General features: G+C 38.6%; 1 protein-coding gene across 8 annotated transcripts in view; it reads right to left on the minus strand.

The window, feature by feature from the left end:
* The window catches only part of LOC121515940 (muscleblind-like protein 1), a 114,362-nt gene that overhangs the window by 28,695 nt on the left and 66,682 nt on the right, over positions 1 to 18,985 (minus strand). For all 8 annotated transcript variants that reach the window (XM_041796977.1, XM_041796962.1, XM_041796953.1 and 5 more), the window contains exon 3: positions 1,697 to 1,867. In XM_041796977.1, the coding sequence (XP_041652911.1) occupies positions 1,697 to 1,867 (171 nt within the window). The remainder of the gene's footprint in view (positions 1 to 1,696; positions 1,868 to 18,985) is intronic.

The following is an 18,985-nucleotide window of genomic DNA, read 5'->3' on the forward strand; positions in this document are numbered from 1 at the left end:
ACTCTATTGATTGCTGTATGAAAACACTCCCTCAGTGACAGTGTCTAACACAACAGCTTCTTGTTTAAACATTGCTTGATGCATCAAGGCTGTTAGGATTTTAATGAAGTCTTTTCCAAAAGTCAGTCTATTTGTCAAATAGTCTGCTGACAGAAAATGTACTACACAGTTTATCTGATCGGTTTGAGTCGATACAATCAAGTCCCATTATAGAATCATTATTTTTGACATTTTCATAAAGCAAATGATCCAGGATCAAGAATACGATTTCTATCTTTTTAATCTTGACTTGACAAAATCTGGTTTTCCCATGTGTAGGGCTGACCACTGGGGTCATGCTGGGGTATGACAAAGAGGAAGAAGTGATGAATCCCCCTCATGCACCCTCATACAGCCTAATGGTAATCTTTATCACGTCAATAAAATACCTAAAAACAGTGAATGTGCAATACTACTCTTCTTGTACAGGCAGATTTATTGTACAGTAACTTGGACAGCTTTCAGAATTTTGTCACAAGCAGCTACAAGTTTTAGCTAAACTCATAGTGAGTCTTTTGTCTGTACTGGGCTTAAGATCAGCTGACAAGACACTCACAGCAACATCATGTGACCCTTGTGAGGAAGACTGCAGACTGCTAGCAGTCAAAACACATCAGGGTGAAAAGCATCTAGAAGTACTTGTCTGTCATTAAGAAAAAAAATTGTAAGTTCATGTGGAGACTGCACAAACCTTTTTGGACCACAGATAGAGATCTGCTGTGGTTTGTATATTTAAGAAAAAAAGAGCATAGGTATAAAACCATTATCATTCGTTGTCTGGTACAAGTGGCTCATTGACCTTAATCATATTTAATCAAATACGATTCTGCACAAATCTCTCATTAAGCATGTTTAAGGCTCTCTGATGCACAACATTAAAGTGAACAACATATTTCCATCAAGCTTTTAGGGTTCAGAAGTTCAGCAATCAATTTGGCTCTAAATGAAAAAATTCTATCAACATTAAAATGTTTTTCTCTCGGCGCAAAAGAAAAACAACTTTCAGTAGAAATCTATTTTTCTCATAAAATCACAAACCACTTACTATATCGTTATTTTTTTTAAATCTCTTCAATCTTTTAAATTGCAGCACTGGACAGGGTTTACTTTGCTTTTCCCTACACAAAATATTTGCAAAAATATGAGCTTAAAAGGAAAAATACCATTTTCTGAAAATTAAAACACTGTTTTTGGTCTAAGTTTGAGGCATTTGGGCCAGAAAAGAATGAGGATGTTCAAGAGATTTGTATCAAATAAAATATCAAATTTCATGCCATTCTTATTTGTTTGTAACAGGAAAATAACTCTCTGGAAAGACAGAAGCCTAATGAAAACCTTAAAAAGTCTTAAAAAACTGAGAAACCAATGGACACATGGTCCTTTAAATATGCACTTAAACTTATATTGGGGTAACTACATGGAATTATTGTGACAACCAATCGGTAAAGAGCATTCTGTAGGTAAAAGTGGTCTTAAAAATGTACTGACAGTTTTTGGAGGGACATCAACATCCCATAAATTCCAAGTCAGCTTCAGAATTTGAACAAACCTAGACTTATTTAACTCACCTTTTAAAACAAAATGCGGTTTACATATCTACAGTTACATATGTCTCTGCTGACAGTGTGTAAATGTGTATGCACTGTTGTCATCTCACCACTGGCTGTAGCTGTGTACCGGGCATCATGGCGTTGGCGAGCTGCATCTGCTGGGCCAACATGGCCATGTTTTTCTGTTGGATGAGGTTGTTCCTGCCATTGATCTCCAGCTGGGTCTTTAGATGGGGAGGAGGGTGAAGGTATTTACAGTTCTCTCTGGAGCAGCGCCCCTGAGAGGAGGAGGAGACATAGAGGCATAAGGAGAATGGAGAGAGGAAAATTAGAAGAGTTTCTCTCAATTGTCGCCTAATGTAAAAAAGTAATGAGCCTTGACTTGGGTTGATGCCCTCCCATTTAGCAGGAGCTGACCTTACATCCCTGACATCTGGGGCTGCCACTTGTGTTATCGTGAAGAAGACTGATCAGATATGCTTTTCTTGCTCACATGCTACCCTCCCCTATTTTCTGGTCCCAACAGGTCCCATCGAGAGACAAATTAGCTTTGAGAGACGAGATAAAGAGGATTAGCATGTCTATCTGCTTCTGCTAGCAGAGCGTTTTACACAGAGGGAGAGAAAAGGAAACAGAATAATGCACTGACTCAGTGATGATATGGATATTTCATGATCCAGTCTGACAAGTATTCAATCTGGTAATCACTATTCTTGATTAACTATGGTAAATACATGTTAGAAAATTCCCCAAATTGCATATTTCCTGACAAATATTTAATAAGCAAATTACTGTATATCCCTTTTTCACTCATATGAATAAAGTAAATCTTAACATCTAAAAATCTTATTTTTGCATGTAACATCCACAAAGGTTGAGACTTTGCTCTTTGTTGAACATTTATTTGATGAAAAAGAAGGCAAATCTCTCTTTGTACCATGTTGTATCATGTCAATAGCAAAACTTTTTTCAGCATTAATGTATTTATCTTGATTAATAAATCAATTCAAGTTAATTGTGGTTAATTGCATGCTTTATTGTCTCTTTCAGCACACTTCATTTAGGCCATTGTAATATTTCTCTGCAGCTACAGTCATACAAAGATATCACTCGATGTCTCATTTAACTTTAAAAAAACCCACAGACAGCTCAGTAGACAAGTCAAAAGTAATCTGCACCTTGTCTTCTCAAACATTTACCTTCTTGCTATTACCTTATTTCCTTTTCAGACCATCATTTTCAAAATAAAAGCATTACCCTTAGTTTAAGACAGTTCTAAAATCCAAATGAAAAAAAAAAAACATTTCTCAGGAAATCTGATATTAATCACGATTTCTAAAATTTGATTGTTTGACAGCCTGCTAAGCATTAGTTCATGCAAGATATGGAAATCATCAGTTCATGGAAAATACGTCCATCTCTCTGATCCCTGCTTTATTAATGCTGATCACGTCAACCTGCTGCTAGCAAAGCTTCACCTCCACCACCCCAGCTTCCTTCTTTTTTTTTAGTCTAAAGCTTTTGTTGCATCTCCAACATCTCCAGCAATGTGCACCCGGAAAGTCAAAGCACGCTGGTGGACTAACCCAGAAGGCAGAATCTTCACCGCCAAGGAAAACTGTACATTAATTTAGCAATACATAGTGAAATGCATGACCATAGTTTTCCTGACTGAAATATTAATATGGCAAAAGAAAGAGAGAAAATGTTCTCTTTGTTTTTTGTTTTCATAATGATACAATTTAATATGATGCATCATATTGTATGATGTTTTATCTGAATGTTACTAAAGGTCAAAACTCTTCTTTGCCAAACAATTTGGTAAAAAATGCACTAAAAAACAATTTATTGTTTTTTGTTTTTACGATTATACACCAAACACTGAACATATACAATATAATGCATCATATGATATCATATCCAAGAATTACCCATGTTGTGATTGGATAGGATAGGATAGACAATACAATATAACAGGGTATGATAATGGAAGGTAAAATAAGATGATACAATGCAATGCAATAAAGATATGATATGATACGATATGATAGATAAGATAAAAAAAATATCATACAATAAGAAGATATGATACAATACTATATGGTAATGAAGTTGCATGACATTTCATCACTAGTAAAGGTTGCAGACTGTCTACAGTAAAGTCCAATATGAAAAGAAAGTGTTTTGTTTTATTTTGACTGCATCTTGTCATTGAATCATACTGTATCATCTTGTGTGGTATTGCATCATATCATAATATCGTATCCTATTGTGCTGTGTCAGGTCGTTTTGTGTCATTCAGTATCATACAAGGAAAGATAAAAACATGTTGCACGCTTTAACCACCTGCCTGAACTATTGCTGCCACTCCAAAGATGAATTGTCCTGGGAATCAAAATTAGCAGAGACCTATCCTCTCCTCCATCTTGGAGGCTGATGCTTGATGTTTTACGACACCCAGTGAACTACTATCGATCTCCTCCCAATTGAGACAGATTACCCATGTGTCAATACTTTACACCATTTCAGAAAAAAAGGATACAGGCGAGGGGACTGATGCAAAATCGAAGCATGATTGGAGACTTTTGTGACAACAGAAACACACATACACACACAGAGTATCTATATTCTTCTGGTGTCCGCAGACAGTGTATGTGGGTTTCTGGGTGCTGCTCTGTGCTGTGTGTGATTATATTCATCCAGCAGCCGGCAGCCCAAGGGGAGAAGGAGGGAATGCAATTTAGACTCTCATAATGCCTGCTCCGCTGAACACTCCCCCTGGATGGGTGTAATATTTTAGATATTTCCTCCTCTTTCTTTACTTCCCTTCTTTTTCTATATTCTTTTCCTTCTGCTTCAACCCTCCATACATCCAAGGCCGTGATCTGTGTGTGAACATGTGGGTGCAGAAACAGAGGCAATACCCTGACTCTTTCTTCTTCCCTTGCCTCTATCTTCCCTCCATCAAAATGCATCCTCTCTCCATCTCATCCCATTACTCCTTTAAATAAATCTATTTCCACAGGATGAGGAGACCAACCCTGCAGCAACTCCACACTACCACCTCCCATGGGGAATTAGAGGTTGGCTGTCATGCTGATGCTTATCTCAGTGCGATTACCTGCTGCCCACTGCGGCCCACCATGACACCTGCTTTCACAACCTAACACATACACTCCCACTCTTCCTTTTCTCCCTCCCACCTCCCCTCTTTCCTATCCTTACATCTCGCTCTATCTCTCCATCTCTTCACCCTCGTGCATGGCTGATCTGCCTGGATACAGCGGGAAAGGTACTCTGCATTGGAGAACGACAGAATGTCAAGAGTTCTTGCAGCATTTTCATTGGTCGAGAGCTGAGAGTGCTGGTAGTTCCCAGCCGGCAGATCGGCCTCGAGGCACGCATTAACAATGCTCCCAGTCTGGCTCTTCCCTGTGTGGCTGCGACTATTGATCAGCACTAATTGGCTAATGTCTTTTGATTTCAAGGCACATTCCCGCCGGGTGACTAGACTCTACTATGTCAACTCCAGCGGTGTCTCTGTGTGTGTCTTGGTTGTTTTCTAATGTGTGTTTGTTTGTGATTAACTGAGACGATGCAAAGTGTTTCATTACAACAAAGCCCAAAACACTCCTTGAGGACAATCTATGTATTAGTTTGCAACAACCAACTGTAGGGTGCTTTTAATCAATATACTTTGAATTAACTACACACCAAATAAACACTTTGAATGTGTTCATTTGTGGTGCAACAATGGAGAGAATCACACTATTCCATGCAGCTTTTGTAGCATTTTAGCTCTCTGTTTAAGTCCATTAGCCAGAAACTATGCTGTCTTTTTATCTCAATGCTTTTATGGTTCTGTTTTTGACCAAAATATTTAAAAATCTACTCCCAACTCATAACAAAGCCATTAAGAGCATATCATTGCCATTGGGACATAACCATGTATCTTAATTTTTCATGATTTTATTTGATAATTTTTCCATAAATCAGCACTATTAGTTTCCTATCCAGAACTGTAAGTAAACAAACAGGAGATGTTGCCCAACTTCACCTGAGAAACACACTCTTAATCCATGGAGCAGGGGTGTCCAAACTTTTTCCACTGGGGGCCACATACAGAAATATATAAGGGTGGTGGGGCCACTTTCATATGCCTCACCTTGATGGCTAGTTTATGGCTGACAAGGCAAATAGCCAATCATTTTAAGGATTTTGTGGAGGCCAATCAGATTTCACAGGGCCCTAGTCAGCTCTGGCTGCAACTGGCCCCACCCCTGGAACATCATTGGTGCTGCTGTAATCCATTAGGGCATTATATATCAAGATATCTTTACTATTTTGGTTGCAATATGTTTACAATTTATAGTTTAGTCTCAATTTAGTCCTGAAAAAACAGCAATAAATCCCTCTTGTCAAAATGTTTGTTTACGGTATTAGCATGGTAGCACTGTCTTGTGCTGAAACTAGGAAGAATAATACTGTCTAGAACAAGCTTCGGGCCAATCAAAAAAGGGCCGCAGGCCACATTTGGCCCCGGGTCATAGTTTGGACAACACTGCCATAGAGGGTATGTAAGTCATTCTGCAGATTTTTTTGGAACATTTTGTTTTGCTTTTTAAATAATTTTGCCTGTGTTAAAGCTAACAATATACATTTTCGAGAGTATGGGTTTTTTTCGATAGAATTTTGAAAATGTATTATTTGATGGTGTAACGAATCCGTTACAAGGAATGTAAACTTTTTGTTTACACTCAGGGTGTTTGTAACCAAATATGCCTCAATGAACCCCATGCAAATCATCATTCGTGAGTTAATGCTTAAAATTGTCAGTCTTTTCTGTTTATCATCAAATGTCAGCCATTTTTGCACATTTGGCATGAGGGGAAATTGCATGCTTTTTTTCCTCATTTCCTATAGGGTTACTATTATAATAATCTACAAAAATCTAAGTATTTCAAAAGATGATAATTCATTAAAATCAGAGTTGTTGCTCATCATTAATATATTCAAGGCTGTGATAATCCCCAATTATATGCAAACTCCAATTTGCATGTAGAATATGAAAAATGTTTCATGTGCTTGTGTTGTTTTACATCACAAAAATCAGCGCTTTGCACTTAAACAGGCATTTGAAGAGTTAAATTCTCAAAAATGAATTTATATTAGATATGCATGATCAGATCTGTTCTTGATTAAAAATCAATGCAAAAAGCTTTAAAAAAAAAAAGTGTGCTATATTTTCTTTATTGTCACAAACAGCCTGACTGCAACAATTTATTTTTACACCTCTGAGGGTTTAAATAATGACCAAGTTTTTGGACAGTCTTTGTCTCTGTCTTTTGCACATTAAGTTAAATTAAGAATTTGTTTCTTAAGTCAGTACAATGTTTTCTTTGCTGAAAAAAAGCAGAATATGAAGGCTACAGTTTTATGTGGCGTTGCAGTCAGAAATGGATAAAAGTGCAGGGACATCACAGTTAGTTGAGAGCTTTTATTTTGTCCAGTCATAAATTATGCTGTGCTAGATGCTCTAATCATAAAGATAAATATTTCTTAATAAGATTTTGGACAAACATAGTAAATAACAGGAAAAACTGAGGGCATTTGTTTATTTACAATAAACTGTGTCCTCTGTTGGCTGATTAAAATGTGATGTGATGCATATAGTGACTGGATTCAACTGTTCCTATCAATGACACCAAAATATCCTGTCCAGTTTCACTGGTCCAAAACCCTGTAACTCCATTTTAGCTGGATTTCTGTAACATATAAATTTAACCAAACACACAGACATGCATAATGCTTACTGTACTATGACAAACCAGTGCCATTTTATTTTAAAAAAATACAGTGTTTTTGTAATTTCCTGATAAAGGACGGATTCTGTAGATAAGGCGTTTTGGCCCAACGGCACTGATTTAGACAAAGTTAGCAGCTGACAGGCACATGAAGCATTAATGCGCTTAATAGGCAGGTATTTAACTAAGAAATGTGTAGAAACCAAAGTAAAAAAAAAAAAATCAGAGAGTCGAACTGAATTGACATTATTCCAGTGACAAAGTTCACTTCACATCTTGAGGGGTTATGTATACAGAAGTTTACAGCTTGTTTCTCCTTCTCCCATGAGTTAAAAAATATGTTATTATAAGTTAAGATTTTTTTTAACACTTTCTGACATTTATAATATGCCGAGAAAAGGATCAACTGCAATATTTATGTGGTGAAATGACATTTTCAAAATACAGTACGCTTACAGAAAATACTCATCCAATCCTTTGATAAATCCTGCAACCTTCTCTTTTAAAACCATGGCTAGCTTGTAACTGAAGAATACTATATGATAAATGAATAAATATTAGGCAGCTGAATCATGATTTTACCTTGAAATCTACTGACAGCAGAGCTGGAAGAAGAGTAGATAAGACCGGAAAGAAACAAACACAGCGTGATGATGAATGAATAAGCATTGAAGTTTTTCCTTTTGATAGATTAAGTCCTCTTATTTTCTTAGGGCAAGGCCAGGATCTGTAATTAATAGTACAATAGTGATGGTAATGGTAGAATAATAGAATATTACATGTTGCTTAAGAATCAACTTTGATAAGGCATAGTTTAATCCAGGTTGAATGTTGATCATAGCTGATGTATATTTAAAAGTAGTGCAGTCAGTGAGCCAGACAATGCTGTGCACACACAACAAGGTTTAACTCTTCCTTTGTCAAATATATAAACTGGGTCTTTACTGTTGCAAGAAAAATGCCAATCTATGAGGTGTAGCCATATAATCACCATAAATCAGTCAAATAAGGGACAGACAATAAATATGAATGACAAGTTTAAGTCTCATGAAAGCTCAGTAATCATAAACACAGTTAACTCTCTTCAAAACACCATGGTACATTTTAGGGGGTTTTCCTAAATAATACATTATTCAGTATTTTTCATTCATACACAAAACTTGGGCGAGTCAGTCAGGTTTAATAGCTACCTAGATATACTTAAAAAATTTCTTTTCCTTTTTGTTTTTCCTTTTTAAAGGTATATATAATCACCAGCTACTGGTGCTACATCCACTAGTAAATCCCTCCAGTAAATGAGTTAAAACATCTCATGTTAACCCTTCCAGACCAGCAGTGCTGGATAGGGCAAGAAGTGACAGGTTATTCAAAGTTGAATAACATCGTTGCCTCTTACTTTTTTCTTCTCAAATCTAGCCATGGTGGGGTTCCAGTGACGTTATCCACACCTTTGTGGCCCTTACTGAAGCATTTCTATCAAGGCTGGAACTCATGTGACTTTTCAGGGACTTAACAGATTGAATCCACACTGGTGGATCCTTTATTGAATGCCCTTTAATCCATTTTCGACCTTTTATTGCTATTAGCTCAAATGCAAACAGCCATATTGTTTTCCCAGAACTCTTTGTAAGAGGCTGTCCGCCAGTGGAAGGCTGCTCCTACACTGCATCATGCTGTGTCAAACTGTACAGGTCTAAATACACAGATCACTATGGACACAGGCTGAATAGCAGGAACAGAATGAAAGAGAGACAGAGAGTCTGTGATGTGTCCCTCTGTGTCTCTGCAGACAGGAACTGCTTTGAGAAATGGCTCAAATACAACGAACTTAAAAAAGGAAGAACCTTTTTGTTATCCATCCATCCATTTTCTATACCCCTTATTCCATTCCGGGTCGGGGGTGGGCTGGAGCCTATCCCAGCTATCATTGGGCGAGAGGCGGGGTAAACCCTGGTTGCCAGTCAATCGCAGGGCTGACATATAGAGACAGACAACACATAGAGACAGACAACCAGGCACGCTCACATTCACACCTACAGCCAATTTAGAGTGATCAATTAACCTAATGAGCATGTTTTTGGTGGTGGGAGGAAGCTGGAGTACCCGAAGAGAACCCACGCGTGCACGGGGAGAACATGCAAACTCTGTACACAGAGGCCCTGTTCGGGAAGCTAACCAGCAACCTTCTTGCTGTGAGGCAACAGTGCTAACCACTGTGCCGCCCCTTTTTTGTTATATGTCAATATTTTGAAGACTTTTTTGGCACAGAATGTTTTTTTTTCTTTTTCTTTTTTCTTTTGGTCCCCAAGAGACGGGAGAACAAGTTTGTGCAAAAAAAGTCTTGTTGTCTCCTGTGTGTCACAAATAAAAATATTCAATTTCAATTTCAATTTAGTTTTTCTTTTGTCTTTATAGTCACACAACTTCTTTAAACTCAAGTGAGCCCGGGTTGTCCTGAAAAAAGGATGTTTAGAGCTTGACTTTGCAAACCCTGAGTGTGCTGTCTGTCATGTGTGTCCTATCTCTGTTTGTCATCCAGGTGGAGGTTCATGCCTGGTTGGTGGTGGTGGGGCTGGTTCTGAAATTAAGATTCAAATATGCCAGCCTTCAGATGGTTGGTGGTGTCTCTGACAGCAGCATACATCCAATCCATACCAGAAGTCTCAACCGGAAGTCCGTACGTCTAAGGTTAGGATTAGGCATTAAAACCCGAGTGGTTAGGTTCAGGGTAAGGCAGTGGGGAAGGTGATATATTTGAGATCCAGCACCAAGGGTTAGGCTTAGGCGTGAAAAAGACTGACTAACACTGGCAGCTGAGTCCAACATAGAGAAGAAACGTTTTAGGGATAGATGGTGCCAAAATTAGAAAAAGGAAAAAATCTATTGTATTTAGTGAATGTGTAGAAGAGGAATTAATCCATCACACTTGTAGGCAAAGTCCTGCACACTGTCTACATTTTTACAAAAAACCTTTGCAACACTTCAGATATTTGCCTTCTATTTTCTATAACTGAAAACAAGTAATTGACTTCAATTTTTTAGATTTTTTTTGTCTTATTTGCCTTTGTTCTAGAGATAAAACAGTGTACAGTCAGAAACAGGAGGGAGTGGGGAATGACCAGCAGTGAGAGGGCCACAGGTAAAACATGCTGCAATATCACAGGCACTACTCTGAATTAAATGTTTAATTTATTCAAAGTGAGAACTCTTAAAAAAGGCCCAGTTGATCTTAGATGATCCAAACCATCCACTTTTCAAGGACTTCTTGCTGCTCCCGTCTGGCCACAGATACGTTCTTCTTAAATGTAGGACAAACAGACTAAAAAAAACTCTTTTGTCCTGACTGCCATTAGCCTCTTGAACAACTCAATGTGATATTTTTTGTGGTATTTATTATGTCATTGTTCTTCTGATGTATTTTGTATTCTATTCCTTCCATTCTATTTTTCTGTGAATGGTTTGTGTGGTACTGCTGGCTGTGAAGCCATTTTCCCCGCAGTGGGAAAATAAAGCTACCCTTGAACCCTGAAAACTTTAACCCGGACCGCCCGCGTACAGGAGGCACAACCTACACACTGAGCCATCTGCACCTCGACCAGAGCCTTTTTGTTGCTGAGGTAACAGGTATCAGTTTTGTTTCATTTTTACAGAAACAGCACAGAGCAACACAGTAGCAGCAAGAAAACAGGAAGTAAAAGAAGACACTCACTGTGTCACTAGCACTGAGGCCAGGTACTGATTGGCTGGTACTCATGTGACATCCAGTCAATCAGATTGTGTTTAATGCAGGACATTTGGTGAGAATTTGGAAAGTGAAAATAAAGCCAAAGGGGATGACACCTTGCAGTGGAGCCAACGTAACACTATTTTTGTTATCAATTATTGGAAAAATAAAATGCCAAATGCCAAATATTGGCATCAGGCTGATTATCTGTCTAACCCAAGAGACAACCCTAACACATACCACATTTGATATAACTCCCGTACTCTTGGTAGACTTCACATTAGTTTCAAAGGAGTCCACTTTGACTTTTTCGTTTTATAATCAAACTCGGGCTTCCTCGATGTTAGTCCCAGTTGCATGACCCTTCCCTCAGCCCTCACTGCCAGTCCAAACAGACAGTCACTCTTCACACTATACTACCTGACTTCAATGCCAGATCACAACAGTCAGCAAAGGGAAAGCACCCAGTAACCCCCAGCTTTATGGGTGGGTCATTGACCAAGCTGCCATACTTGATGACTTAAGAAGGAAGAAAGGCTGTAACACATCAAAGCATAATCATTAGGCTGAAGGTTAAATCCTTATTATTAGGCCTGTAGCTATGAGGATTTACCTCTGTGCATTTTATCACCTGCTCTGTAAAGGTCAGCACTTTAACACAGCCCTATCCCTGTGTTTTCACCATTAGCCTCATGATCTTGAGCTCTGTACCAATCAGTCCTGCCCCGTGCCTGTAGTCCCTCCACGCCTGTCACTCCCTGCGATGCTAATGTCCCGGCTTCTCTCCTGCCTCTTTTCTCAGCTGTTGTTGTCTCCACTGTCTAAACAGTGTCACTACAGGTTAATGGTGAGCCTGTCTGATCCAAAGCTGTGCTCCCTCTGGCTGTACACTACACGGCTACAAGACACAATGAGTTGACTCTGTTCCGCTTTCACTTGTCTGCAAGCCGCCCACTGAGACCCTAATATGTTAACAGACTACAAGCATCTGTCTCTCTCACATCCTACCTTTTTGTCAGGTGACTGTCTAGTTTGTTTTCTCCAAGCATGCCTTTAAACAGGAAAAATATACTTTTCAAAGCTAGAACAATCCTTTGACATGCCATTGTCTAATCACTAAAAACATGGACTCTTAAAGTTGAACCACAAGGTTCTTTTCAGGTAAAGCCATTTTTTTGCCATTGATTGAGAGGCAATTGATAGTTCCAGCAGTTCTTTTCTGCTGCATGTTTGTGCTGGAGAAATGGAGCATTCTGCACTTATAAATCACCTTGGCCTCATTATAGCAGATATCTTTCAGCTACACTCTTTCCACAGTCTTATATGCACATAAAGTTGCAGGCAAACACAGACCAACTTTTACTTCTTTATAGGATTATACAACAAACTGTTTGAGGTGGTAAAATGTTATTATAGGTGTTAATTCACACTGAAAAAAATCCCAGTTCCTGTCTTTGCATACATATACACACATATAGGAACACACACACATGCTGTAACCTTGAGTTACTTCAATTACCGCTGCAGCATTTTCTCTGCAGTTTCAGGTGTCACACGTATGGCAGTTCCTGACCTCGACGACAACATACATTTAATCAGCAAAACACAATCCTCCATGACAAGGTCACATCAACTATTGACAACAACAAGTCATGATAGGGGGAACTTTAACCCTTTAGATGCCACCATGTGGACAACATTCTTCAAAGCTGCTCTTTTTAATATTTTTGTAAAAGCTCTTATCCAAAGACTGATGATGTTTTTCTTAACTCAGCTGAGTGTTTTAACATATTAGAGCTTGCTGTTTGGCATTTAAGACTGTGGCTTGAGTTTGTGGCTCAGTTCCAACACACTCATCAACCTTGTAACATCATAAAAACTGTTAAACTGAAAAGAAAAACAAGACATAGGAGCACTCCACATGTCCGGCAACAGACAGCTGACATAAACCTGAGCAATTAACTTGAAATGCAATCCAAGCAATTAGTAAGAGTACCACATGTCTACTGAAAGGCAGAAACATAAAATAAAGCTCAAAGTTTGCCAGAAATCTGCATCTCCAACTGAAAGGGGATCAGAAACTAGACTGACATATCATAGAAAAGCAACTTTTAAGAACTTTGGGTAACCATAAGACTGTTAGTCCAATTGATTTGCCAGATTCCATGTCTGTCATCAAGCAAATCCATCTACCAAAGCTTCAAGCTGAAACGCTTGCTCCTGATCTGAGAATAAAAGGAACAATCAGTGTGTTTTGAGGAGAACGAGGAGTAGCTACTGAGGAGATTTAGTTTTACAACACCGGTAAACAATGGTAGGCTGTGAAGAGATTATGTCAGATGCATGTAGCTATTGGGGCAGTTTTATGGACAGCATTTCTCTCCAAAGAGAGTAGCAAAGGACAGCTTTTCTTAATGTAGAAAAATGTTTTTAAAAAGAGTTTAACCCCCAGAGCCCTATCTAGTTTAAACCATTTTTAGCCTGAAATTACTTTCTTAAAAAGCTTGTAAAACATCAACCCTGCAGTGCAAAGTCAAGCTCAGGAAGCATATGTGTGTTGCAGAAACGTCACTGGAATTAAAAAAAGTTATGGGTCTAAAAAGAAAAAAATAGTAAAAAGAAAATACAACGCAGAGATTTTTTGATTAAGACTTTTTTTTTTTTGCACAGACTTCTCCCTCCATCTCTTGTGGACCAAAAAGTGAAAGAAGTAATCATTCTTTGAGAAAAAGTATTCAGAATATAATAAAGTCCTTATGCTTCTTCGTATTGGCTATATTTGTGCCATTATTCAATTAGTTAGGAAATGCTGTGAAACAGTCTACCTGACAAATAAAGTTAGGGTATCCAGGGTATTGATTAACACACATAATGTGGAATAAGCCTACCTAGTCACCACCTGTGTCTGCAAACGTAACACCTGGTATCTCTACCCTTCTGCCATTGGGGCACACAGGTGTACTCATGTTGGCACATCCCAAAGGGGCAGGTGAGAATGAGCCATAAAAAACCTCTTGTATTGCTAGATCCATTTCAGATTTTCACAAAAGCACTACACAAAGGTGGAAAAGGGTGATTTGTCACCTTTAATAAACATCAATGCTATGCTGTTTCTGATATGTCAAGTGATCTGCTAGTTTGGGTTAAAACGTGCATAGTTCTCAATGAAAGCTTTTCATACTGGTATCATGCTAGCATGATAGTGTGATTAGGTGTTTTTTAGTCCACAGATTATGACTGAAACAAACCGTTGTTTTGCAAAGCAGTCACCACATTTTTTAGGTTATTGTGTAATGAGAAGATATAATGAAAAACAAAGCCTTTTCTCTCTGCTGAAAACATAGATGAGGAAACTTAAGTGATTTCTATTAAATTTCTAAAATGAGGGTCAGAGGTTACACTATTGCTATTTGTTCATTTTCTCTATTTTCCTTCTTTGTAATATCCAGGCTGCAGAAACCATGAGATCATCTTTAGACTTGTCCATATAAGGCTTTTCTTCTGATTCTGTGGGTGATCCAGTCACAATACTTGAAGCATTTGAGACGTTCTCTTTTACTTCTTCCAATTTCTATCTGACAACAGTGACATAATTTTTCCTGTTTTGTCGTAAGGGGTCTAGCTGCAGAGCGGATATTTCTGATGGCCTCTCTCTCGTCTCAGACACTGTATATCTCAGACAGGAAATGCTGTAATTTGCTGTACAATGTATTTCCACTTTGAGATGTCTTTGAAAATAATTCAGCTTTTTTCATAAACAGAGTCTGGCTGTTACATTCATAAAAAACCTCATTGAAAGTATTACAGACTAAGCAACATATTATGAATAAAATAGAGAAAAAGATCAGAGGTCTAATCCAGGGTTAAATCATTCATAGACCCGTTTTAGAAGTAGTTACATGAATGGTTGCTTGCTTGCTCTAGCTACGCTAACTATGTAATAACATTACTATATAAGTCAATGTAGCTAAGTTAGCTTTAGCATTGTGAGTTTTAGCAAACGTAGCTAAAGTCAACGTAGCTACAGTGCTTAACAAATTTATTAGACCACCACCCAAAGTAAGGTTTATGCCACAGCTGCCCTAAATTAACAGCATTGGTAATTACCAAAATCATTTTTGATGTTTCTGCAATGGTTAATACACCAATATGTAGAAGCTCTTTCACCCAAATTATATATTTAATGCTAAAATACAATTATTATTGTTATGCATGAATTTTCAAATTTACTGATTTACAAAAAAAAAACTGACTAAATAGTAAAGCACATTAATATTTCTTGATTAATATTCAAATTATAGTTCTTTACTTGCATTTCTGAACAGAAAAATTAGTTTTAGTGGTTGGATGTTATGCTTGATTAATTTCTGATTTCTCAGAGAAGCCCAGTGAGCCGGCTCAAATTTGGGTATAAAAAGGTGAATTCAGTTTGAAATTCCTCATTCCTGTTCAAAATGGTAAAACGTGGAGAGCTCACTGAAAATGAAAGAGTCAGCATTAAAGCACTTCATGATGCTGGATGGTCTCTGAGACAAATATGACAGGTGTTCTAATAAATTTGTTAAGCACTGTATGTAGATAATGTAGATACGTAGCTTACATAACCGCTTTGTGAGCCTAGCTTTAGCTGCATTGGCTATGTAACTCCGTAATCAATAACTAAGTTACAGTAGGTTTAGCAATGTGAGCTTTAGGAAATGTAGCTAAAGCTAACTTAGCTACATGGATAGCGTAGATATGTAGCTTACGTAGTTGCTGTGTAAACTTAGCCACATTAGCTACGTAGCTCTGGTATCTATAGCTAAGTTAGCTTGAGTAATGTGAGCTTTAGCAAAAGTAGCTAAAACTTACCTAGGTACATGGATATGGTACAGATGTAGCCAACGTACCTGCTGAGTAAGCTTAGCTTCACCTATGTTAGCTATGTAAGCTATGTTTACTACATAGCTTAGGCAGCTAACAGAACTACCTAAGATACGCTTGCTGTGTTGGAGTGTTGTCTTGGAGGATGAGCTGTTTTCCTGTAAGCAGCCTGTTTACTCAGCTTTATAAAATGTTTTGTACTCAGGTTTTGCAGGCCAGATTTTTAAAATTTTTCACTTTTGGTATCCTAACCGTTACCTCAACCCTAAATGAAAGTTAAATCCAATTTTATTTTAAAGGTTTTAGCGTGCATTTCCATTCTGAGATATACTGCATCTCAGATGAACAGTCCATGAAAGTGGCCACCAGAGATGTACGGTCTGCAGCCAGACTGCCTTGGTTTTATTATCTTGTCCCCACTTTCTCACTGATTTCTTTAATCCTTTTGGTTTTTCATTTGAGTAAAGGTGTAAATAAGGTGATTGTAAAGCAGTTACCATAAAGTGGAGTAAATTTAATAAGAGTCAAATTAATGAAAGTCCAAAGTACAAGTCCATTACCATTTCTGCCAAACTAAGGGTCAAAGCACATAGGCCACATGTTTATGCACTCAATTACTTTCTCTCCTATGTGTGTGAGTGTATGAGTGTGATTTAGAGTGTTTGTGTGCTATGGGACCATGATCAAAAGCTCAAACTGTCAGTATTATTGGTTGCCTGTGGTAGTTTGGCTGCTCTCTGAAGGATGTGTCTGTGGAATCCCAGAGAATAAAACCCGTGGCAGAATTCATCTCACGGACGAACAGCAGAGACAAAAACAAGAACAGAAGAAGAGGAAGGCAGAGAGTCAGAGGGAGGTATGAAAAACAGAAAGAGGAAGACAGACAGAGAAAGAGAGAGGCAGACAGGTAGGTGCTGGGTGCTTTACTCTTATTAATATTAATCAAAGCAGTCTCTTTTTTTGGAGATTTCAGCAATGTCTTTGCTGCCAGATATCTCCATCCTCTGAGGGGTGGATGAATGGCGCGTTGCATTTCTGCATGTTCACTCCCGTAATCACCCATTGATTCTAAATGATCTTTTAATCTGCCCATCCAGAATGCCTCATTCCAACTTAACCACACATAATCCAACAGCCTCTGATCTTTCTCCCATTCTCTCTCTAGGCTCACGCCGCATCTGAGCTCCCCTCAGACTGTGGCTGCTGCTACTGCTGAAACAGTGAACACCGTGACCAGTGTGACAACTGTACAGCTCAAGTCTGCACAGCCACCGTCCCAGCACCCCGTGCATTATTAATTCTGTCCCAATGGCACCGCCTCTCCCTCCTGCTCCCAAAGATGGGCATCAATCAAGAAAGCACCGTCTGGATGTGGGCTGTGATGAGAATGCACAAGTATAAGCACTCGCACACAAACACCAACACAGGGGCATGTGCTTTACTTGACCAAAGGTTCCTGTTGGCAAGCATACATCAGGCAAATTATGACATCAGACACAGCACAAAGAACAGCCTGTCTAAGGGTTGAAACTGCAGCCAGACTTCCCAATAACACACACACAAAATTGCCACAACAGATTTTGAAGTAAAGTACTCCAGCTGCAAACCCCTGGCTCATCCTGCTTCATATTAGGAAGCAAACCTGAGGACAAACATGTTTTTCCTTCGAATTAGAGGACAAAACATTCTGTGTCTCTCGTCTTGTCTTCCTCTGTGTCTCCCTAAGCCACCGCTAATACCAAATGTCTATATAAGTCTCATCATCTCTTTTCAATCATTTATCAAATCTGGAACACCCCTGGTGCGTTAGGATAATAGCCTGGATCAGTTAATGGCCTTGAAACCTCATTTAACTGGGCAGACGGATAAGCCTTTGAGACATCGATATGGGTAGATATGTGGATGGAGGCATCACAGTGAGGGATGGAGATGACTAAATATGACTAGTTGGGGCTGTTACCGGAATACAACAGCTGATGTGCTCACAGAAAAACACTGGTGATCCACAGATGGGAGATAGCCTACGTCACAAATGATGCAGGACCCGCCAAAAGCTTTTAGCCGTAGTGCTCAATTAGCCAAAACACCAATTACAGCCCCAAAAGTGCTACTTAGTCTGAGAGTGTGTAAGCATGCTTTTGGTGGGTGTGGGTACAAAATCATTAGCACAGAAAGCTAATGACGGGACAAAATCATTAGCGGCCGTGGCTACTGACAGCATTCTGCTACTGTCATGCTGAGCGGACATTTGTTTGTTACCTACTGTCAAGCAATGAGTGAAATGTCTGGCTGAGTGTTCCAAGTGTTAATATCATCCAACAGTTTTTTTTCTCATGTTTCATCACCAAGGGATAGAAAAGACAAACAAGCAGATAAAAACTCTAACATGATCTGTGTAAATTCTCTGGCCAAGACCTGATCTGTTCACATGAGTTCAGTATGTCAGTGTCTAGACTTTGAACTGGGGGGGCAGAAGTTATGAAGTCTGCCTAATGTTCTGTTTATGCAGACATATTCAAATATGGCTCTATCTGTGAAAGAGCTCAAATATGACTGACTGGAATGGAGATTGACAATGAATTATGATTTCATATCATCCCCACTGAAGCAAAATTATATCACGGTATTACAAGATTAGAAAAAGATAATGTATTCAAATGCATATTCAGGTGATACAACACCCCCCCAAAACAAACTTGTGATGGCGCACTGAACTCATGTCTGAGCAGAAGATCATAGAAAAGTCTATCCGTGTTCCCCTTTTTGTCTCTGCACCTGTAGTTTTACGTTTCATTTCTCTCTTGCTGCAGTGTTAAGCTGCTACTGACAACAACACATTCCCTGATATTAGTGTTCACAATAAAAACATTCGAGCAAAACATTAAGGAAAGACTTTTATTGTTAGAACTTGTTGGATGTAGCATGTTTATCATTGATTTAGCTTAGCTGTAGTAGAGGTGTCAGGGAGAGTACAGAGCAGCTGAGTATACAGCTGCCTCTCCAAC

Source organism: Cheilinus undulatus, linkage group 2 (genome assembly GCF_018320785.1).
Source record: "Cheilinus undulatus linkage group 2, ASM1832078v1, whole genome shotgun sequence".
Classification (NCBI taxonomy): domain Eukaryota; kingdom Metazoa; phylum Chordata; class Actinopteri; order Labriformes; family Labridae; genus Cheilinus; species Cheilinus undulatus.